Here is a 26,029-nt window from a genome sequence, read left to right on the forward strand (position 1 = left end):
TCGAAGTCTCACCATATTATATATCAACTTTAAAACAAGATAAGCATGTAAATCTTTTGTTACTACAAAGCGATTATATTGATGAGAATGAAACAGAAAAATCTAATAGATCAAATAACAGTGATAATTTCAAATTAAAATTCCACTAAGTATGGATTAAAAACTTATCTGCTCTTGTTAGAAGTCAAGTAACGAAACATACTGCACAAATTTATCTCTGTGAACGCTGTCTTCACTATTTTAATAATAAAGAAAAATTGAATATTCATGAGACAGATTGTTCAAAATTAAATAAATATAGAGTTAATCTATCTAATTTTCCTCTTCTGAAATTTAATCATTATGATCGAAAAGAAATGGTTCCGTTTATTATCTATGCTGATTTAGAGTGCTTATTGAAACCAGTAAATAACGGACGATCCTTACAAGATCATGAAGCCTTTAGTGTGGGGCTTTATATAAAATGTAGTTATGATGATTCCAAATCAGTCTTTAAGATGTATAGAAAAAAACTGAATGAAGAACAATCACCCGCACAATGGATTATCAAACAATTTCAGATTTTGTTAGATGAAATGAATCAAATATATAAGAATGCAATAGAAATGAATCTTTCATGGCGTAATCAAATGGATTTCAAGATGAGCAAAATGTGTCATATTTGTAGAAAATATTTTCAACCTGATGAAACAAGAGTTAGAGATCATTGTCATTTGACGGGTCGATTTAGAGGTGCTGCTCACGCATCCTGTAATTTAAATTATAAGAATCCTTATTTTATACCAGTTGTCTTCCATAACCTTACTGGATATGATTCTCATTTTATAATAAAAGAAATAGCTACTAGCTCTGATCTTGAGGGAAATGTGACTGTTTTAGCTGAAAACAAGGAAAGATATATAGCTTTCACAAAACACGTGGACGGTAGTACTATAAATTTTCGATTTATTGATTCGTTTCGTTTTATGCCATCATCTCTCGAAAAACTGTCTTCATACTTAACCAAACTAAATATCGTAGAGCATGAATTCAAGATAGATAAATATTTAAAAACACAAATAGAATTATTGAAGAGAAAAGACGTTTTTCCATATGAGTATGTTAACAGTTTTGAAAGATTAAAACAGACTCAATTACCACCTATCGAAGATTTTCATAGTCAATTGATAGATAGCAACATCTCTGAAGCTGACTATGAGCATGCTCAAAAAGTGTGGAATGCATTTGACATCATTGATTTAGGACAGTATTCTGATTTATATTTAAAAACTGACGTATTACTCTTGGCCGATATTTTTGAAAATTTTCGTAAAACGTGTATGGACGCGTATCAACTCGACCCGGCACACTATTATACTACTCCTGGATTAACATGGGATGCTATGTTAAAGTGTACAAAAATTGAGCTAGAACTTTTAACCGATATAGACATGGTTTTATTCATCCAAAAAGGCATTCGAGGAGGTATTAGTCAATGCTGTAATAGATACTCAAAAGCTAATAATCGATATATGGACTCAGAATATAATGAAAAAGAACCTAGCAAGACTTTGATGTACTTTGACGTTAACAATTTATATGGATGGGCGATGACGCAATCATTACCATATAAAAATTTTAAGTGGGTCTCTAACATCGATGAGCCTCATTTTTTCAATGTTTCCGATAATAATGAGGTTGGATATATTTTAGAAGTTGATCTAGAGTATCCAAAAGAACTACACGACGAACATAAGGACCTTCCACTTTGTTCTGAACACAATACACCACCTGGATCAAGACAAAAAAAACTTTTAACAACACTGTATGATAAAGAACGGTATGTCATTCATTATAGAGCGCTAAAGCAGGCTATTAAATACGGACTCAAAATAAAACAAATACACAGAGCACTTCAGTTTAATCAAAAGCCTTGGCTTAAAACTTATGTAGATTTGAATACAGAAAAAAGAAAACAAGCTAAAAATGAATTTGAAAAGTTATTCTATAAACTCATGATTAATGCAGTATACGGAAAGACTATGGAGGATGAAAGGAAACGAAAAGACGTTAAATTAATTAGTACATGGAGTGGTAGATATGGAGCAGAAGCACGGATCGCACAACCCAACTTTCATAGTAGTTCAATCTTTGATGAAAATTTAGTAGCAATACAGTTATCATGGACGTCTATTAGTATTAAAAAACCAATATATATTGGACTTTGTGTGCTAGATCTCTCAAAAACATTAGTATATGACTTCCACTATGGCTACATAAAAGAAAAACTACCTCATAAAGCAAAATTACTTTATACTGATACAGATAGCCTCGTATATGAATTTAAAGATGTTGATATATATGAAATAATGAAAGAAGATATCAATAAATTTGATACATCAGATTACTCAGAAAATAATCAGTTTAATATGCCGTTAGTTAATAAAAAGGTTCTCGGTATTATGAAAGATGAATGCAATGGTAATATTATGAGAGAATTCATTGGACTTCGAAGTAAAATGTATAGTATACTAATAGAAAACCATCAAGCAATAAAGAAAGCAAAAGGCGTAAAAACACATACTGTCATAAAAACAATAGATCATGAAGATTTTCGAAACTGTTTATTGGATTTAGAAATTATTAGGCGTGAGCAATGTAATATACGAAGTGTATTACATCAAGTAAGAACAGAAAGAGTGCAGAAAGTAGCACTAAGTCCATATGATGATAAACGATGTATATTCGATAAAAATCCTGATACACTTCCATGGGGTCATTACAAAACTATTGAAACGTCAAAGCTTAAAATGAAGAGTGCGGAACAACGCAGGAAAAGAAAGATCATAAAAATGGAAGAAAATCCTCAAGAAAGTTGTAAGCTTCCTCTAACCTCCGAAAAAAGTCGCTCAGAACAGAGTAGTATGAAAGAAAATCCTCAAGAAAGTTGTAAGCTTCTTCCAACCTCCGACAGAAGTCGCTCAGAACAGAGTAGTAATAGTGGGGAGGAAGAAGGCTCAGTTAGGAAAAGACTAAGGATAGAATAGTGAGAGAGTGGGGACAACGGTAGAGTGAGGGACAACGGCAAACATGGCGACTGAAGTCTGAGGAGTATGGGCAATGGAATCATATGAGAAATTACTCAAGTGGGGATAAGGCGAAAAGAGAGGGAAATTACGGCGGCTCGAGTTCTCCGAGAGGGGACGCATGGTACAAAACGGAGAACACACCTCAGTCCGTCGCAGTTCTTCAGCAGTAGGTTGAAGCAACAGCAGTAGTCTCTCTTCCTAGTTCTCCTATTAAACTTCTAGATTTTCTCTTAAAAGTAAGTTTCTTGTATACTAGTAGCTTTCTAACTATATATCCTAGTAGTATTAATTATTGATTGATTTTTTGTTATTGTAGAATGGACTTTTCATCAATTAATAAGATAGCCAAATCTGCATTCTTACCAAGAAAAACAATGGCACAATTAGAAAATAACTGTACCTACATGATAACGAAATTAAGATGGCTTAATATTCGTTATGGATTTAGTGTAGTTATAACAGTAGACAACGAATTCGAAATATTTCTACCTAAGCGAGTAAGCTTAGTGTTAGAAAAAGATGAAGATATGCTGAAAAATTATTCGAGACTATGGAAAGAAAGAAGTTGTTTATTTACCATCGAGAAGGCTCGAATTTTGAATTTAAAAATTAATCTAGCATAATATGTAAATGTATAAATAGTAAATGAATTTATATTTAAAATTTTAATTATCTCTTTAATCCTAATTTAATTATTCCTTCAAATCCTTTTTTTTTTTTTGGAGAGGTTGAAGTAATTACTTATGCGTTCTTTCTGCTGAGTTTCGACTTAGTGTAAAGGTCTCATAAGCAATGTTAGTAGTGGAAGCACCTCACAGGTGAGAGCGATGGTTGGAGCTCTCACCATTCCCTAACAAAAAATAAGAAAGAGGGGGGGGGGGGATTTCGGCGGCTCGAAAAGCGAAGTAGTGGGGTTATATTCTAAAATATCGATAAGATGTTAATAGGAATACCATTCTGTTCGAAGCATTGGTAAGAAGAAGAAGTAGTAGTAGTAGTAGAAGCTTAGCCATGCCAGCTATAAGAGACAACAGGAGATCTCACTCCTTTTCTAAGCATGTATGGTTTGCGAAGAATGTTAAAATACATCATCTTCCATACGAAGAAAAAGACTCTAGAAAAGGTATTTGGGAGCAAATAGCACGAGATCACGAACGTTTCCAAAGACGTATTGCTGAATTGAATAAAGTTATATCACGAGTATTACTCTAGAAACGTATATTGATGATGAATAGAATGCTTGGTCCTATATTAGAAAATCATCACACTATATATATGTTAAATAAAATGGAAATCTAATCTAAAGTAGAGGGAGGCGGTTGTGGCGGCTCGAAAACCAAAGTAGTGGGAAAAGGTTTTAAAAGAGCTGTGAGCCTCGAAGAGCTTCATTCTGCCTCAAGAATTGAGTAGTAGCTATTATAGCAGCATAAGCAGTAGCGCCAGCACCAGCAGCAGTGACAGCAGGAGTAGTAGAAGTAGTAGTAGAAGCAGTAGTAGAAGAAGAAGGCGTAACATTCTAGATCTCTTTACCTACAGCAAGATAAATTTTGAAATGTTGAATAACATTGAAATGAAGCTTTTCAATATACTTCCTGAAAAGAGTCATTATGAATTGCATGAAGATCAGAATTATCTAATAACATACATGAGGCAAGATGAATCTCGAATTATTCTTGAACTCGATTGTGAGTTCGAAATTGTTCTACCGGACCAAATGTCAAGAGCGATAATTCATCATTTGGATCTTTTTATTTATCTTTCTGATAGAGTACAAAAATATGCATTATTTATTCAATATTATGGATGTGATAGATTTCAATTTAATATTAAGTAAATGTATTTGTATATCTTATTAGATCTCAATAAAGATTGTATTATATAAATTTATTTTCTGGAGAGGTAAATGAGTCATTAGTGTTTCTATTAAAGCAGGTTTTGACTTGTCTTAATGGACTCACTAGTGTCGAATATAAAAAATGGAAGTACCTCACAGGTAAGAGCGAAGGTTGGGGCTCTTATCCTTAAAATAAAAAAAAAAACAATGTAATATTTATAAATGAAAACAATTATTTATTTAAATACAAGCTAGATACATATAAATTTATATTTGTAATTCATTGTTGTATAGTCTCCTTATTTATCCAAGAATTGTGAGTATTATCAAAGCCAAGCCATTTTACATAGACTTCATTACCCCGTCTTCTGAGAATTTTTTCTACAAGATAAATATCAGGATACATAGCTTTCTGTAGTTCTTGCTCATAAAAAACTCCAACAATGGGATTTTCTTGATAATCTAGTAGGTGATATGTTACAGGTTTAGTTCTCGAAATACGATGAATAGTAAAAATTTCTGTAGACCAATTAGGCGTATATCCTTTTTCAAAAACGTGTTTAGACTTGCTTACTCGCACTTTATCTCCTACCTGGAATTTCGGTTTTTTGAAAAGACGTTGATCGTAAGAGAATCGTGTCAAGACCTGCATTTCATTTTCTTTAGTCACGTCTTTAAGCTTCATATTTATTGTACGATGTTTTTGATTATTATAAGATTCTATTAAACTGGGGAGAAAGTCAATCCACTTATAATTTCCTATTAAACTGAATTTTTTCCACATAATACTTTTTAGTGTTCGATTGAAACGTTCACAAATTGATGCTTTAAGATTGCTATAAGTAGAATAAAGGTTTATTTTATATTTTTTCATTAAACTTTGAAAATTTGTATTGTAGAACTCTTTGCCTCTATCCACTTGGAGATTTTTAGGAATGCGTCCCTTTTTTAATACAGACTCCATTGCGTTAGTGACATCTGTAGCAATTTTCTGTTTTACTGGAACTCCCCAAGCATATTTAGAGAACGTATCTATAATAGTTAATAGATAGCGAAAACCTTTATTCTCTCTAGAATAGTTTTGCATCTCAACATGATCAGCTTGCCACGTCTCATCTATTCCGCGTATATCGACTTTTCGACGAGGATAGTTTCGACGTGCTGGTTTGTGTAACTCATCCACCACTCTTTGATGTTTCATTTTAAAGTTTTTTTTTTAAATGTCAAACGGTCCAATAGTTTTTAAAATGTCAAACGGTCCAATAGTTTTTTCTTTCTCTTTATGATTACTAGTATTATCTTTTTCTAACTTAGTAATAATTACTCGATGCTTTACTAATTCTAATCTTATTGTATCCAATGATTTTGTGAGATCATTTATCATACTCGTAAGCGTAGTAACGTTAGCTACAATAGTTTTTTGCAACGTTCGTAAGTTTACAGCATCGTTACTCTCCTGAGGATCGGCTATATAACAAATTCTTTTGTCATTCGCGTCGTATTGTCCGTCTTTAGTGATATTATACCCTATACCAGGAGGACCTTGATTACCCTCCTTTTTTTTCAATGTACGTCCAAACACATCAACATTTATTTTATTACTGAGGAATATTTAGAATTGTCTTAATATATATAGCCAGCTTCACGTAATTCTTCAATGATTGAGTGAATTTCATTAATATGACTAGGATTACCAGCGGTTTGTTCGGCGATAAGCAATCTCAATCGATCAACGAGCTCGTTTGGATCATCCCAATATACATAATCAAATAATGTTCCTTTTCTTGCTATTTTATAGTTAGGAAAAAGACCTCTTCTATCAATAGTCAATTTTCGCTTCTTAGCACTACCACTTAAAGATAAATTTGGACCAATATACTTTTTAAATTTATTTACACGCTTATTGCGATATTCTCCATTTGTTTCATATCTCTTACGATGAGCGTTAGTGATTTCAAGAATTTTTATATAATTTTCAATATCTGATGAACTGATTAATTTAGAATTAGGTTCTTTACGAAAGAGAAGTTCCATTAATCCAGGCGTCTTGCTGAAGGCTTTATCATTCACAGTCACATTATCGTTTTGGAAAGAAATTGGAGAATTGCCTATGACATATGTATTTTCATGCAAGCGAACGCCAAATGTCTTGTCTAAATTAATTTTCTGTTGCGGTTCATGCAATAGTCGAATATAGTTTCCTACAATCGAGTCATCCAATAGCTGTTTTTGTTGTTTTGAACTAACATTGTCTAAATTTATTGCAGTTCTATCAAGTGTTGATTCACTAGTCTTACTAAATTCGTCTTCATCACCATTATCAGTAATAGACATAGCGGATTCAAATGTAGAATCAAGCGGATGTAATGTTGAATTTAAGTCATTAACAGTACTATTGAAATATCGAGATTTATAGGGAGTGTCAGCTGTTGTTTTTGACTTGAAAACTTTATCGAACGTAATTTTCTTCTCCTTGTTCGTTTCCTGTTCAGTATTATCGTTGGTTTTATCAATAGCTACCTCCACAAGTTTCTTCAATGGATCAACCATAGGTTTGAAAGTTTCATTCAATGTATTTTCTAAATCAGCTTTGTCACGTTTTATTAGTTGATACTTACGTCTGATGGCATCACAAGCCTCAGATAATTGCTCGAGCATCTTCTTTTCTTTTTCAAAATTAGCCATGTTGACGCTTGCAATTTCTAAAGTTAAATAATCTTCATTCGTTAACTCCGTTATATTTATAGCAAAAGAATCGAATCCTTTTCTATACCGTCCATGATTGATTGGTCTATCTCTATCAATATCTATAAATCCATGATTATCGTCTCTCCAACATTTTGAACAAATTGCTTTAAACTTCTCAAAAGTTATATCTGAGTTAACATGATCGTTAAAAATATGTTTAATATTCACGTCATCTTATCGAAACAAAACTAGTAAATTCACATTATCTCGAATGAGATGCTTCGGTATGCAAGCGTATGATTGACAGAGATAGAAACTATCTACTTTTTTATGTCTTCCCATACAGAAGAATGCTCTCACGTTGTCCTGCTTTTCAGTGGCTATATTGTCAAAAATCATGATGGAATTTGGATTAGCTTTATCCGGTGAAACAACTGCCTCATGCTCGCTGAATGCATAATACTGTATACCATCAATCGGTTCCAATAAATCTTTTAAAAACTTATACTTTGGTTGATTGAGGGACTTTGAATAAACATAAATGTTTTCAAATCTAAGTCCATTAGGATGTGTGATTAGTGTTAGCAAACAGTTAGTTTTCCCACAGTTACTAGGACCACAGAAAACTGCTCGTATACTATCAGGCAGTAGTTCACCCTGTCTTTTTTCTCGTTTTCCCGTCTCAACCACATTATCAAAATTTATGACTTGCAACTTAAGTGGTTGCTCTTTGAAGTCCATATTGTTTTCTAATCACCGATCGAAGGACGAATGAGATTACTAACTATAAAAAGACTGTTTATATATTTTTAGTTTCATTAAGACTTTGTCTTCTGATGAGGTATGATCATTTGTTACAAAAGAAAGACTGGTGGTGCTGGCTTAGTGAATAAGATCATTAATAACTTACCATCCGAAGCTGATTTGCCTGGTTATCAGTATTGCGGACCGGGAACTAAATTGAAAAAACGACTTGCTTGTGGTGATCCTGGAAAAAATCCGCTAGACGCTGCTTGTAAAGATCACGATATTTCTTATTCTCAAAATCGAGAGAACATTGAGGCAAGAAACGAAGCCGACAAAATTCTAGCTAAACAAGCCTGGGATAGAGTGCAAGCGAAAGATAGTAGTTTTGGTGAGAAAGTTGCTGCATTTGCTGTAGCCAACATAATGAAAGTTAAAAGTAAACTTGGTATGGGTGTTAAAATTTTAAAACGAGGAAAGAAACGAGGTAAGGGATTAAAAAATCGCCAACAACAACGACAGCGACGAAAGACACATGTAAAAAGTAAAAATCTATCAATTGCATTGAAAAAAATTATTAACGCTGCCTCGAGAAGTGTTGTACCTAGTAATAAATCACTCTTTGTCATTCGTTCGGCTATAAAAGACGCTAAAGAAGCTATGAAGAAGGCTGGAGGAAGAAGAAAAATAAATATTCCTCGTATTCTACCAATTCCTAGTAAAGTGGGTGGAGCTCTTCCTTTTTTAATTCCATTATTTGCCGCTTTGAGCGCCACTGGAGCTTTAGCTGGAGGAGCTGCTTCAATAGCAAAAGCCGTTAACAGTGCTAAGTCCGCTCAAAATGAATTGAAAGAAGCTCATAGACACAATAAAACTATGGAAGCTATTGCTATTGGTAAAGGACTTTATTTGAAACCACATCGTAAAGGTTATGATCTTCATCTGAAACCATATTCAAGTGGAAAAGGTTTAAAAAAAAAAGCTCGAAATAACTTTACCTAATCGAGCACTGACAGATCATGATATAAGAAAATATGCTAAAATACTAAAAATTGCAAATTTTCGAGGTGTTTTTATGCGTGATGCTCTACCGACCGATGGGCCTCGATATCAAGAGACAGCTATTGTAAATTTGGATAATAAACGGGGGCCAGGTACTCATTGGGTAGCATATAAAAAGAAAGGCGATGAGGTTATGTATTTTGATAGTTTTGGTAATCTACAGCCGCCTATAGATCTATTGCTTTATCTCAAAGTTAATAGAATCATGTATAATTATATTAGATATCAAGATTTTAATACATATAATTGCGGCCATCTTTGTCTCAAATTTCTTTTAAACAAACTATAGAAAAGACGACTAGTATATAAAATACTCATTCAAAGAATGACTGTCATTTGATATGAATCTGTCATGGAGAATACACTAACATTGAGTCTCTCGGGAACATCATCCGTGCTCGAATCATATTATTTTCCACCGATCGAATTGATAGCAAACAAAAAATACGTTCTTGGTCTAGTTGAGCTATTGACATTTAATTCAATACCAAACATTGACGTTGGTTGTAATAAATTTTACATTGAAGGTCAAGAAGCTATCACTTAACCGACTGGTAGCTACGAAATAGAAGATATTGAAAGCTTTCTCATAGATGAATTAGCACCTAAAGGTATATCGTTTAGCCTAAAACCAAATAATAATACTTTACGTAGTGTCCTTCGGTGCAGTCAAAAAATACATTTTGAACCAGAAGATTTATTGGATCAATTTTAGACTTCACTAAACGCACGCTCGTTGAAAACGAAACACATAGTTCTGACTTACCCGTCACTATACTCAAAGTCAATGCTTTACGTGTAGAGTGTAATATTACTACAGGCTCTTACATAAACGATCGCAAAGTACATACTATACATGAATTTTTCCCAGCAGTCCCACCTGGATATAAGATTATAGAAGTTCCCTCTCACGTCATTTACCTTCCAGTCGCTGTGAGGAGCATTGATCATTTTCAAATTCGTATAGTTGATCAAGACGGAAACCTAGTTAACTTTCGAGGAGAAGTCATCACAGTGCGAGTGCATATAAAGACCATATCTTAGTAATGGGTATCATTTACAATATAAAGAGCGGCCGAGGCTATATTAAAAGAGAAAAATGGCGAACAACAACAAGTCAACAGCGAGCTATCAGACCGCTCACACCTCAGAACATTCAATTCCTGAAAAACTTGAGACTAGAAGTCGTCGAAAATCGTGGAAGAAAATATTGTGCATATTAGTGTGCTGTATAAAACAACAACAACAATATGGAGGGAATTCTAGACATTCATTCAGCTGTCGCTTTCGATGAGTCTATAGCTCATCATGAAGTTCATGCGCATCAGCCTTATTCATTATCATATTTCAATAATAGCGATGAAATCCATATAGCAATTCAACATCAAGATTTATCGTAAAGCGAGATTACGTTTTCTTACGTATTGTAGGAAAAATGATGTTACTCCTACTCACATTACAAACATTTTCAATCGAGTATTTCATTTCCATAGTAATTCAACCAGTGGAAAGTACATAAAATTAAAATCTGATTTTCATAAAAAATTACTTAATACTGAAATCTCTGACTTACATATACATATAAAATTTTGTCAGAAGCGTTTAAATGTCCTTGCAAATCTTATTTATGATATGAATATAAACTTAAAAACCATAGAAAAATTTAGAATATTTACAGAACAAAAAGCAAACAAAATTTATCAGAAATTAGATAAAAAATTAAATAATAGATTTGACAGAATAGTTAATAAAAAGGAAAAAGGAATTTCTAATGAATCATATAAGAATAATCAAAACAAGGAAAATTGGGTCAAAAATACTACTGACATACACATTCCTAATGAGGTCATTGAAGTAGTATCTTTGGGCCCTAATTACAACATACAAAATGATTTAAATAAAAAAGATATAATAGACAGTATTACGAATTTAGAATTTTTACTTAGTAGAGAAAAAGATAATAATAATACGGACACTGAAAACTCTTTAAATGATATTAGAAACATCTTGATTAAAAACATTGAGTCCAGTTTTAACAAAAAAAGACACGTTAAAAAATCGGATAACAATTTTAAAAAAAGCTCAAAGCAACTAACATGTTTCTAAAAGAAAACAAAAACCTTTTTTTCACTAGAGCTGACAAAGGCAACATTACTGTATGCTTATACAGAAATGAATACATTGAAAAAATGAATTCGCTGTTGTCAGATAACAGTACCTACACAATCTGGGAGAAAAATAACCCTTTAACCAAAATGCAAAAAGATGTTCAGTATTTCCTTACAAATTTCAATGAAAAAGGATACATAAAAAAATATTTCCCGAATATGCTTATTAACCAATTTATCCTCACACAATCCCATACAACACTAGCTAGAGCATATGGACTTCCAAAAATCCATAAAAATCACATTCCACTCAGGCCTGTAGTATCCACAGTTAACACTCCTACGCATTTCCTATCTAAACTGATCAACAAGGCTCTTAAAGAATCCATAGACGTACCTAGATCACACATTAAAAATAGTTTTGAATTAAAAAAACGTATCGAGAACATATACATTCCAACAGACCATATATTGGTATCTTTCGACGTAGTTTCACTATTTACAAGTATACCTAGATATTTAATACTTAACAGCATATATAAGAGGTTCCAAAAATTACACAGGAAATCGATAATTATGTTTGACGAAATCATAACAACAATTAATTTCTTATTCAATAATGCTTTTTTTCGTTTTAATAATACTACTTATAAACAGATATTTGGTATTTCGATGGGAGACCCATTATCAGCATTATTTGCAGACTTAGTCATGGAGGATTTAGAGACACAATGTTTACTTTTTCTGAAGGAGGAATTTAATATCAACCCAATTTTTTATTACCGATATGTGGATGACACATTAATATGCATTAAGAGCATGGATTTTGATCGTGTTTTTGGAACATTTAATGATTATAATTCACATTTAAAATTTACCTACGAGACAGAGGTTAATGGTTCTATTGATTTTCTAGATTTATCGCTTACTAGAAGAAATAATACAATTATTACAAACTGGTACCAAAAACCAACTATGTCGGGACGTATTTTAAATTATAACTCAAACCACACATTAAAACAAAAAAAGAACATTGTTAATAACCTGGTAGATAGATCGATATTGTTGTCTGATGAAAGTTACCATAGCAATAATATATCTATTGTAAAAAACATATTATATAATAATGACTATCCTGAAGAAATTGTAAATTCGTGCATTAAAGATCGCATTAGAAAATACAAATACAGTCATAACATTATACAAAATAAAAACAAAAAACAGACAATATACTTTCCAATTCCATTCGAAAAAGAATTCTTCTATAAATGTAAATCAACATTAAAGAAGAGTAACCTTGTTTGCATACCAAAAATGACTAACAAGTTATCCAATATTATTGTTCTAGGTAAAGATAAATTAATAAAATATGAAAAAACAGGTATAGTTTATAATGTTCAATGTAAACAATGTACATCTAACTACATAGGCGAAAGCAAAAGAGCTCTAAAAACTAGAATCAATGAACATAAATATTCGGTAAAAAAAACGATTCAAGATCCAAGTAACTCTAGATTTAGACATCTACCTATACCAGCTCATATAGTGAATAATCCGAAACATGAATTTGATTGGGATAACACAAAAATTATACATGTAGAACAGAATTACAAAAAAAGATGCATCGCAGAATCAGTACACATTAAAATTACGGATAATACCATTAATTCACAAGAAGATACAAAATATCTCAGCAACCAATATTCGAGAATATTTAACATCATTAAGTCTATTTAGTAATAGTATTATGAGATTAACATGATCTGATCTTTGTTTTCCTCTTTTGTATTCCCCACTCTTCATATCTCTCTTATTAGACCATTCAATCTTTCTCTTTCTATTCTTATACAGCGTGAGTGACTTACTAGGAGCATATACAAACGTATTCTATCAGTTTTATTTTAATTTGCTTGGACATGATGTGTTTATACCGTACTGACAAAAAATTATTGTTTTATTTAATTGATGTTATAATTTTATATTGACGTTATATATGTGAGGAAATAATTTTTATTTTAATCAACATTGCAGTACAAAGCATATTAAAAAACGTAGGTTTATATTTAATTTATTACTATATTTGATTTGAAATTATTCATTTTATATATTTAACAAATGTATACTGAGGTGGCAATAAATTGAATTGCGAAACGTTTACAAGAAAAACAAGGTGTGTAATTATTTACAGGGATAACTCCTAAGATCAGAAATTTAATAAAATAAAATCATCAAATATCAGGAGTGAAAACATAAGAATTTTTTATATCAAGATTTATCTCTGCTTCCATCGCGCAGTATGATTCATATTCGTGGTAGGTTAACCAAGCCGGATGGTACTACGCCAGTGGAGAACACTTTATTAATCAACAACGCCCTCTGTCATTTGTTCGAGGAAATACGATATGAAATAAATGCTATTGAAATTGATAAAGTGAAAAATGTAGGCTTAACAACTCTCATGAAAAATTGGCTTTCACACAATCCATGTCAGAGCTCTATCGCTGAAAATGCCGGTTGGAATGGTGATAACAATGAAGTTTTAATATGTAATGCTCTAGGTTTTTTTGATGTTACTATACCTCTTAGTATGTTGATGGGCTTTGCTGAAGATTATCGGAAAATTGTAGTCAATGTCAAGCATGAACTTATTCTCACAAGATCAAGAGATGATTTGAATGCTATTTTGTGTGCTCCAATAGGCAATCCTGCTGCTTCAGAAAAAACAAAAATTACTTTAACTAAGGTTGAATGGTTGATGCCATATGTGATGGTTGCAGACAAAGAAAAAATCAAATTACTCAATCAGATCGAACGAGATCGTGCAATTACAATGAGTTATCGTACTTGGGAAATGTATAAGTATCCAAAATTACCACGTACATCAAAGCATGTTTGGAATGTTAAGACTTCCAATCAATTGGAAAAGCCTCGCTTTGTTATTTTAGCTTTTCAAACTAAACGTAAAAGTTCGGCGAGTGTTAATTCTAGTAATTTTGATCATTGTAATATTAGTAATGTGAAGCTATTCCTCAATTCACAATGCTATCCGTATGGAAGTCTCAATTTGAATATCAATCAAAATCAGTATGCTGTTCTCTACGATATGTATACTAATTTTCAAAACGCTTATTATGGTAAAGAAAACGAGCCGTTACTCAATAAAAAAGATTTCATTAATAAAATGCCGCTAATAGTTATAGACTGCTCCAAACAAAATAAAACATTAAAAAGCGCGCCAGTCGATGTTCGCCTAGAATTTGAAACTCGGAGTGATTTTCCTGAAGATACTGCAGCCTACTGCTTAATATTACACGATCGTATTGTACAATATAACCCGATTAGTGGTGATGTTAAAAAATTAGTTTGAAATTAACAAGACATTATGTAATCAATGTATACAATGCTTTTCAATAAAAAAGAAAATAAATTATATATATTGTTGGAATTTAATAAAAACTACCTATAACCATATTATATAGTGTCTATGACGCCCTATACTTTCGATTGGTGAGGTATGGTGACTATGGCGCCCTCTACTTTTGAATAGTAAGGTATAGGCTTTATATAGAACAAACACGTGCCTCTACTCTCATAACGGTTTTAGGAACTACTAGAGTTCACATTAACTTCAGCATCTTTTCAAATGGATTTCGTAATAGATTTTCAAGGCTTTCAAAGTTTAAACGAGACTTTTGTTTGTAAAGAACTCGCATATCTACCATTAGATATAGATACTGTTCCAACTGTGTTTTTCTTCGAACCACCATATCATTGGTTTCAACTTCCTATCAAGTATCGAAAAGTGAATCATTTCTTAGAAACGTGTCATCATGGTTTATTATGGAGATCCGGTCTTATTCCATATAAAAATTTAACACGTGTACTAAACAATCATTTAAATAATTTTAGAAATATTTATGTAAAAGGACTAAAAAAGAAACAATAGTTACAAAAAATTTTACCTGAAAAGTAAGTATATTTATTTTTTTTTGGTTAGAAATTAAAATCATTATTAATTAAAAATTTTTTTCCTTTTTTAGAAAAATTTTAGAACTTGAAAGCGAGATGAGATGTCCGCCAATAAGCGCATTACCTTACCCATTAGAAACAATATGTACATATCATTATAATAAACCATACAGCTAACTTTGTATGTGCCGTTACAAATGCACAAAGATTGTTTTCATGGATAAAAGCTAGACTGAAGCAATCTGAAATGGAAGGTATTGATGAAGTGGACAATATTACATATAAAAATTCAACTCAATATTTCAATATAGCGATGTCAACTACTGAAAATAAAGATTATAGACAGACTGTATTATATTCAATGTATAGTTGAATGAACAATAAATTAATAATTAAACGAAAATTCTATAAGTTTTATTAATTAATATTCGAATAAAATCAACTGTGAGGTTGAAAGGTTCCCGAAATCTAATGAAAATACTATAGCGCTTGCTTAGAGAAAGAGAGAGAGAGAGAGAAGCATATATAGTAGCTTACCAAGCAATATGCTACCCTCTCTCCAAGGGCCCAAATACCCTACTATTAAAGGAGAGCGAGAGAGAGAGAGAGAGAGAGAGCAGCATCTACACTATACAGCGTATGCGTCTAGCAAGCTAGAGACGCTATCCCCCTCTTCAAGGGCTATACGGAGCACGCTCCTAGCAAGCAGCTAGAGACGCTACCCCCTCTCCTAGGACATGCATCTAGTCAGCATGTTTACTTTTGAAGGAGAGTGAAAGAGGAAGGGAGAGAGAGAGAGAGAGATATTTTTTTTTAATTTAAATCAATTTATTTAATTTTATTACATTACATTAAATTTAATTAAATTACAAAAAATTTTTAATTATTTTTCCTACCACATGGTTTGGTAAGTCGTGTAGGTTTCCTGTTAAAACAAGAAAATACACTAGGGTCCTGGATTATTTTAATACATTTTACCTTAGGTACCACTTTCTGCTTGCTCGTGGTATGTAAAATTATGCTGCTGCTGCTGCTGCTGCTGCTGCTGCTGCTGCTGCTGCTGCTGGTAGCGATGAATGCCGGTGGAAGGGCATTTTCGATGCTACTCATGGGGCATCTCGATGGTTCATTGCGATCCACAGCATCAGTAGCAACATTAATCTAAAAAAATAATATTCATTTAAAAAAAATTTAGTTATTAAATAAAAAATGTATTTATCTATAATAATAATAAATAATCTTACCTTAAGAAATTTCTTCTTTGGTGGAAGAGATGTAAACGCTGCTAACGGAACAGCGTTTACACATCTTTTTTTGGCTGCTTTTACGGCTGTTGTTTCGCTCGCAGCCCTCGCAGTCTTTTCGGCTGCAGACTTTGCAGCCCTCGCCGTCTTCTCGGCCACAGCTTTAGCAGCCCTTTCAGCCCTTTCAGCTGAATATTTTGCAGCCTTTACTGTTCTTTCAGCCGCGGCCCTTTCGAGCTCAGCGGCCCTCTCGCTTGCGGCCCTTTCGAGCTCAGCGGTCCTCTCGCTTGCGGCCCTTTCAGTTGCAGCTTTTTCGGCTGCAGCTTTTTCGGCTGCAGCTCTTTCGGCTGCAGCTCTTTCGGCCGCAGCTCTTTCGACCGCAGCTCTTTTGGCGACAGCTCTCTCGACGGCAGCCCTTTCTATTCTTTCAACATCGCTCTGTAACTAAAAAAACAATATATATATATACTTATTTAAAAATACTTATTTAAATATAATTATTTATATACATACCTTTATAACTACTTCTAATATATGTTGAATATGTCGCCTATGCGACGGCTCCGTCACGATTATATTTAGCTGAAAAGAAAAAATAAAAAGATTAAAAATAAATATATTTGATATTATATAAAAAATACGTACCACTATTAAAATGGCAATCATTAAACAATAAAATATGCTAGTTGGTAAACTAGCTAGCAGGATCGGAGGAGTCTGAAAAAAATAAAAAATTTATTATAAAAACTATCTTAAATAATTAATAGAATATATAGATAAAATACTTACGTTAACCATGAAAATAATCACAGCATTTATTGTACTTATTATTTGTACACTATCCATTTTAATTTTTTATAAAAAGCAAAGAATAGTTATTAAAAATATTAAATGCTTCGTCGATGTATACTTCTTGAGCACTACCGAACGATTGACTCCGGAAAAGATTTTCGGAAAAATCAGGATGATTCCTACTCTCCAAAAAAAACTCTAGTCAAATTGATAAAAATCTTTAAAGGAAGAAGAACATTGATTTCGCTTTAGACGCTTAGCATGTTGGAGGATGTTAACGCAACTAAACAAGGCTAACTCAAAAACCTTATCTCTAAGGCAAAAAAAAGCAATAAAATGACTAACAGACAATTCATCATTAAGATTACTCTATCTCCAATCACCTGCTGCGTACATACTTTCGAACGCATCTTCATTGAAAAAGGAACATCGAATGCGTTTTAACCCTTAGCATGAGGTAAAGCGTTATTGGAGAAAGTGCAAGCTGGTGTGGGTGGTCGAAAGTTTCCTAAATTATATGTGTGGCCCTGAAAAAGGATAGTGCACGCTGCTAGAACGCATCTTCATTTAAAAAAGGAACATCGGTTATGCTTTAGACTCTTAGCAACGACTTCTACAGCAACCTACCTTAACAACCTCTGTAGGTGGGTGGGGGAGTGGGTGAATGGGAGGGGGGGCACTGTCGAAGGGCCCACTAGCTTCTGTCTCAGAACATACGCATATACCTTATGCATTGGCGGCGCATCTTCAATGCATAAGCTACATCGATTACCTTTTAGGTACTCAGCGGGAGGTGTCAAAGGTACATCAAATGCCTTTTAGACACTCAGCATGGGGTCTCACTCTGTCGAAGGGGCCCCATAGCGCCCTACTATCGAAGGAGAGCGAGAGAGAGGGATAGAGAGAGAGAGAGAGAGAGAACAGCATCCGCACTATACGGTGTACGCGCCTAGCAAGCTAGAGACGCTATCCCCTCTCCGAGGGTCCACACTCAGCCAGCATAAACATATAGTTTACCAAACACCCTACCGACTTCTACAGCATCCTACCTTAACAACCTCTGTGGGTGGGTGGGTGAAGCGCCCTACTATCGAAGGAGAGCGAGAGAGAGGGATAGAGAGAGAGAGAGAGAGAGAGAGAGAGAGAGAGAGAGAGAGAGAGAGAGAGAGAGAGAGAGTGAAAATAGCATCCGCACTATACGGCGTACGCGCCTAGCAAGCTAGAGACGCTACCCCCTCTCCGAGGGTCCACACTCAGCCAGCATAAGCATATAGTTTACCAAACACCCTACCGACTTCTACAGCATCCTACCTTAACATCCCCTGTGGGTGGGTGGGTGGGTGGGTGGGTGAAGCGTCCTACTATCGAAGAAGGAGGGGGGAAACTGGCCCCCTCGAAGGGCCCACTGGCACGCGGGAGGTGTCGAACGAACATCAAATGCAACACTCAGCATGGGGTCTCACCTTATCGCGATTAAAAGGTGTCACTATCACGACACCTTCATCGGGCGGCTTCTTTGTGTCCCAGAACATACACATATCCCTTATACATTGGCGGCACGCGCGAGGTGTCAAACCAACATCAAATGCCCCTTAACACTCAGCATGGGGCCCACTGGCACGCGGAAGATGTCAAAGGTACATCAAATGCCTTTTAGACACTCACCATGGGGTCTGACCATAAATTAAAAGGTGTCATTACCTTCAGACCTTTATCGGGCGGCTCCTTTGTGTCCCAGAACATACACGTATCCTTATACATTGGCGGCATCCTTTGTCGGCTCCTTTGTGTCCCAGAACATACATTGCTTATCTACTTAATATGTATGCTATAGGATGCTCGTGATTATTATCGTCGAAATGTGACAGAGATCCGACGATACCTATTTTGAATGCGTCTGTTGTGAGAAAAAAGTTTTCTCGAAATCTTGGTGTTTGAGTACACGCGGTGCACATAGCTTTTTTTTGAAAGTTTGAAAAGCCTTTATTGCTGAGAAATTTTTCCTTAGATGAATGACTGCTCTTTCCTCAGTAGGTTAGTTAATGGTTTATCAATTTTTGCAAAATTATTGATGAAACGTCTATAGTAACCTGCTAGACCAAATATGAATCAAGAATTTCAGCTAAAGTCCCAATAATTAACGCAAATTTCTTAGATGATATCAAATTTCAAATTATGATTGATACAGGCTCGGAAGCAAACATAATGAAAATAGGAATGATCCAAAATTATACAGAACATATAAATAGTACTAAATGCAAACAGCTAAAAGGAATAGGCTCAGAGGTTATTATCACATTAGGAACAGTTACATTATCAATATTTGGTTTACCGATGGAATTTCAATTAGTATCAGATGATTTTCATGTACCTTGTGAAGTAATTTTAGGAGCTACATATTTTTCAGAAAGCAATTCTGTAATAAATTTCGCAACGCGGCAATTTATTGTAGGAGACCATATTATACGATTTCAAGAAAATAATTAATCTTCAATATAGTAATTTTTGTTATTTACACAGTACAGAAGAAATAGAAGAAGTTAATATTAATGCAATACAAAAAGTTTCTCCAAAGGTCAAAGTTTTGAACCCATCAACTAGAACCAAAGAATATTTTCTAATAGATATCGGGTCCGAAGTTAATCTAATCCCTATTGAAAAAATCCAGCTGGAAATCCAGGCTGGATTTCCATATGGATATCCAGCTGGATTTCCATATGGATATCCAGGTGGATTTCCAGGTGGATTCATATGGATTCCATATGGATTTCATATGGATTTCCAGGCTAGATTTCCATATGGATTCCAGATGGATTTTTTTGGAAATCCAAGTGGATTTATCAATGTGGATTTGACGTGAAGTACAATTTCAAAAAATGAATAAATAACGTATTGGTTATCAGTGTATAAAATTCTACTAATAGATTCTATGGAGGATGAATTATAAAAAAAACAACAAAAAAAAAGTGTCTTGACCAAGGCTCGAACCTGGGATCTTTATATTATCGGACTTGTCCTTTACCACTTTGCTATCGATGACTGTAGGGATGCATTCTCTTTCTTTTCTATATCACGTGCAACTTGAAAGTTGCGAATAAGCCATATTTCTACTCATTGTATTGTTCATCTCTGATTATTTGCATGAGTTTCAAATTAAGGATGTCATCTGGTCCATTTCATATAATGACAGAATTTACTGAAACTCAAAATGATCATAGTTTGAAGTCTTCTGTACTCACACCAGTTTTTTGGGACATATAGTATAGTACTACATAAAGAGAAATATGATGTTTAACATATGCTCTTATGAGACGGCATCGAAATTATGCGTAAAAAAATAAGTGCACTTATGGGGCAGCGTTAAAACTATAAGAAAAAAAGGTAAGCTGCTAACGCCGAGACTGCGATGATGACTTAAGAGAGCCTTCTTAAAATAAGGAAAAAAAAGTAAAAATAATGAGCGTTAGACTCGCAGGGTACTTCGATTCTCGCAGGCTCTCGTGGTTTACCTGTCAGAGTTGTAGAGCTGTTACAGATTACGGTTTTCTTTCCAAAGGAAAAAAATTAAAATAATGAGCCTAAAACTCGCAGTGTATAGGGTTAGAAAAGAAAAACACTAATCCGAAATAACGCTACAACAGAGAGAGGTCAAACTCAAGAGCCAAAATCCAAGTACCCTGAACCCTGCAAGTTTTACGCTACATATTTTTTCTCACGCTCCCGGTGAAAAATAAAATTTTACGCTCGATATTCTTACACGCATTTTCCATTGAGAAAAAAAAATAGAGCCGACGCTACACCTACGCCGGCTATTTCCGGGAGCCGAAACCAAACCACCTTGGACCCGCCGAGTTTTATGCTCCAGACTTTTACACGAGTTTTTTTTTCTTCTTGAACAAATTTTGTTCACTCTGAAGAATTTGATCTCGGCTTTTAATTGTTGATCAAGATCAACAACAAAATTTTAAGAAATTTAGCTCTATTTATTCAAAAATTATTTGCTTTCATAGAAATACCTACAGAAAATATAACATATACTTACGAAATATTAGGTATAATATAAAAAAAAATATGAGCACCAAACTCGCAGGGTACAGGGTTCTTGGATTTTGGCTCTCGTGGTTTGCATGTCTAAATTACAGCGGTGTTTTAGATTAGTGTTTTTTTTTAAGAAAAAAGTAAAAATCATGAGCGTAAAACTCGCAGGGTACAAGATTTTTGGGTTATGACTGTCGTGGTTTACCTCTCTGAGTCGTTGCGTTGTTTCAAATTAGTGTTTTTTTTTCTACAGGAAAAAATAGAAAATTATGAGCGTAAAACTCGGCGGGTCCAGGGTAGTTTGGTATCGGCTCCCGGAAATAGCCGGCGTAGGAGTAGCGTCGGCTCTATTTTTTTTTCTCAATGGAAAATGCGTGTAAGAATATCGAGCGTAAAATTTTATTTTTCACCGGGAGCGTGAGAAAAAATATGTAGCGTAAAACTTGCAGGGTTCAGGGTACTTGGATTTTGGCTCTTGAGTTTGACCTCTCTCTGTTGTAGCGTTATTTCGGATTAGTGTTTTTCTTTTCTAACCCTATACACTGCGAGTTTTAGGCTCATTATTTTAATTTTTTTCCTTTGGAAAGAAAACCGTAATCTGTAACAGCTCTACAACTCTGACAGGTAAACCACGAGAGCCTGCGAGAACCGATGTACCCTGCGAGTCTAACGCTCATTATTTTTACTTTTTTTTCCTTATTATAAGAAGGCTCTCTTAAGTCATCATCGCAGTCTCGGCGTTAGCAGCTTACATTTTTTTCTTATAGTTTTGACACTGCCCCATAAGTACACTTATTTTTTTACGCATAATTTCGATGCCGTTTCATAAGAGCACATGTTAAACATCATATTTCTCTTTATGTAGTACTATACTATATGTCCCAAAAAAACTGGTGTGAGTACAGAAGACTTCAAACGATGATAAGTTTGAGTTTCAGTAAATTCTGTCATTATTTGAAATGGACCAGACGACGTCCTTAATTTGAAACTCATGCATATAATCAGAGATGAACAATACAATAAGTAGAAATATGGCTTATTCGCAACTTTCAAGTTGCACGTGATATAGGAAAGAAAACGAATGCATCCCAACAGTCATCGATAGCAAAGTGGTAAAGGACAAGTCTGATAATATAAAGATCCCGGGTTCAAGCCTTGGTCAAGACACTTTTTTTTTTTTTTTTTTATAATTCATCCTCCATAGAACCTATTAGTAAAATTTTATATACTGATAACCAATACGTTATTTCTTTATTATTTGAAATTTTACTTCACGTCAAATCCAGATTGATAAATCCACCTGGATTTTCAAAAAAATCCATCTGGAATCCATATGGAAATCCAGCCTGGAAATCCATATGAAATCCATATGGAATCCATATGAATCCACCTGGAAATCTACCTGGATATCCATGTGGAAATCCAGCCTGGATTTCCAGCTGGATTTTTTCAATAGGGATAAAAAAACATCTTCTGTCACCTGGAAACGAAATTGATGTTACGAGTCCGAGGAATAGGAAAGGAAATAATATCAACCCTTGGTACTACCGAAATAAGGATATTTGACACTTATACTATTTTTCATGTAGTTGATGATGCGTTTGGAATGACTTATGAAGGAATACTAGACGCTTTATTTCTCGAAGAAACTAAAGCTATTATAGACTTCGGATTCAATAATTTTAGAGGAGAAAACTTTGTTCTACCTCTATTATTAGAACGAGATCTCGGAAAAATCATGCCAAGACCACGAGTCAATAAAGTGCAGCTTAGACCTGACGAGTTTGATAGTATATTAAACGAACTAATACCCATAGATTTTGGAGTACCGTTTAATTCAGCCGTAAGACACATTTGTAGTATTGCAAAAGAAAGCGTTAATAAAGAACTAGATATAGAAGACATAGATAATGATTTAGGAATAGTTGACGTAATTTTAGATGAAAATAACGAGGATAGTATAGATAAAAGCATAGAAGATTATTTAGATTTAAAAAACCTAAACGAGATTGAAAAGATTTACATCATTAACCTCATTAAAGAAGTACGAGATGTTTTTTATCTCCATAGCGACAAGTTACCGTGAACCAATCTTGTCTTGCATGAGATAAAAACAATCGATGACGTACTAGTTAATAGTAAATAGTATCAATTTCCCCACGCTATAAAGGATAAGATTAACTATCATGTCGAAAAATTACTAAAAGCTGGAATAATACAAGAATCTACCATACAACATCCCCATATTGATCGTTCCTAAGGCAACAGACAGTAATGGAAGAATGGTGTTGGACATGAGAGGATTGAATGAAAAAACGATTGCTGATTCGTATCCAATACCTAACATTACACAAATTTTTCACCAAGTAGGAGGTGCTAGATTCTATTCTATTCCGTGCTCGATCTCGCCATGGGATTTTATCAAATCAAGATGCACCCAAAAGAAGCGCATAAAACAGCTTTCAGTACTCCTTTCGGCCAATATGAATTTGTGCGTATGTCATTCGGTTTGAAGAATGCGCCCGCGACTTTTCAACGTTTAATGGATACGTTGCTCCGCGGACTTCAAGACTAGATCTGTTCGTGTATTTAGATGATATAGTTATATATGCCAAGGCACTCGAAGAACATGATCGCAAATTCCGAATGTTGGTTGAAAGATTATAAAAGGCAGGATTGAATTGCAAATTGGAAAATGCAAGTTTTTGATGCGACGAGTTAATTACTTAGGTCATATAATAAGTGAAAATGGTCTAGAGCCAGACCCGAAAAAAATTGAAGCAGTGAAGGAATTTCTAAGACCAAAGTCGGTTGAACCTGTACGTCAATTTTTAGGGTTATGTGGTTATTATCGTAGATTCATTAAAGATTTTGCGAAAATTGCTAAACCTTTGACCAGGCTTAAATAGTCTTTGACCAGGCTTAATTAGCCATAAATTGTCAAATACTATATCACGGAATTATAGGTAAAAACTTCTTGTACGGCACCAGCACAAGAATAAACTATAATAACAATAGCATAAACGAAAGTAATGTTGTGAAACCTATTATTAGTGAGAATAACGTGAAGAAATATAGGAAAATTTATAATTTGTATACACCCCTCGTTGACGAAGAACCTCCTTTATTGAACATATATAATGCAAAATACGGATGGACACGGTGTATGATTAATAGTTTATCTGAACAGAGTCTGATAAAGGGAAAATATGTTTTAGGAATTCGTGATGAGACTGATCAAATTGACCTGATAGATATTAATGGTTTAACTCATAGAACCTTAGGGTCAATAAAATTGAAAATATTTGATACCAATGAAATTCTATATTGTGCAAAATGATTTTCCTGTGAATTGCGGAGGCATCTGATTTCCTTTTTTCTAGTAAAGCAAGTCTTAATTTTGACACAATGTTAATAAAAATAGGAAACACGTACATTTCTTTTAGAAGATGGAAAATACCAACACAAGAGAATAATACTTACATATCAGTAATCACCGAAGCAGATAAAACTCATTGAATTCCTGAAGTAAATATAGTTACTAGAACGCAAAAACAACAAATGGAACAATCATCTGACCCTGTGTTAGTTCATAAAGAAACTAATAAGATCAAACTAATAAAACGTCCACGTGGAAGACCGCGAAAAAACCCTGTCGACAATAATAGTGCAAATGTCACTCCACGCCCCGAAATATCTTCTGTCGAATCTGTCACTCCTTCAACTAATGAAGTTGCTTCAAAGCGTTATTCGCAAAGAATACGAAAAGATATACCAGACTACGAGAAAAGTGATCTTGAAGATAGTGAATTTGAAGGTGAGGCACGAGCGGTACCAAAAATGCCTGTACATCCCGATTCTTCACATGATATACAAGAAAATGATTCTGATAAAGACACGATAAACAGTAGTTCGGACGAATTCGAAGACGAAAATAACAACCCCACTAATATAGTTAAAATCAAATGTTCGAAACGACAATGTTGCTCACTTTATAAGTAGCAATGGACAGCCTTTTGACGAAGGTGCGCGAAAACTGATGGAAAAGAAAAAAAATAATAGTAAACAAATATTGAGAGTAGGTGAAGTTTCGAAGGAGAAGAAGAAAACGAACTATTACCAATTTGAACTTTGTATACGAGGAGACCATCCAGAATCCCTTACTTATGTTAAAAATTATGTACATAGTACTTTAAAATTATTAAGAGACTTGCTATAATTAATACTAATCAAACTGAGATTTGTTTTGCTTAAAGTAAACACATAGAAAATTTAAGCTGGCCAGAGATATTGAATTTATTAGATAGTGTGTTTAGAAATAGTGGAATAAAAATAATAATTTGTATGGATGAGTTAACGTACGTACCCTTAGAACAACGAGACGCGATCTTTTATGAATTCCATAAATCCCCGATTGGAGGACATCGTGGCGTTTCAAAGACCTTTTACCGAATCAGACAAGAGTATTACTAGGAAAATCTA

At 34.0% G+C, this 26,029-nt stretch overlaps 1 protein-coding gene across 1 annotated transcript in view; it reads left to right on the forward strand.

Moving 5' to 3' along the window:
• LOC131675292 (ATP-dependent DNA helicase pif1-like) overlaps nucleotides 1-23,633 on the forward strand; it is a 42,860-nt gene extending 19,227 nt beyond the window's left edge. The window contains exon 3 of the mRNA XM_058954221.1: nucleotides 23,408-23,633. Coding sequence (XP_058810204.1) covers nucleotides 23,408-23,633 — 226 coding nt within the window. The remainder of the gene's footprint in view (nucleotides 1-23,407) is intronic.
• Nucleotides 23,634-26,029: the final 2,396 nt, after the last annotated feature.

The sequence above is a fragment of the Phymastichus coffea genome, unplaced genomic scaffold (genome assembly GCF_024137745.1).
Source record: "Phymastichus coffea isolate CEN01 unplaced genomic scaffold, Cenicafe_Pcof_1.1 PCOF00018, whole genome shotgun sequence".
In the NCBI taxonomy this organism is placed as follows: domain Eukaryota; kingdom Metazoa; phylum Arthropoda; class Insecta; order Hymenoptera; family Eulophidae; genus Phymastichus; species Phymastichus coffea.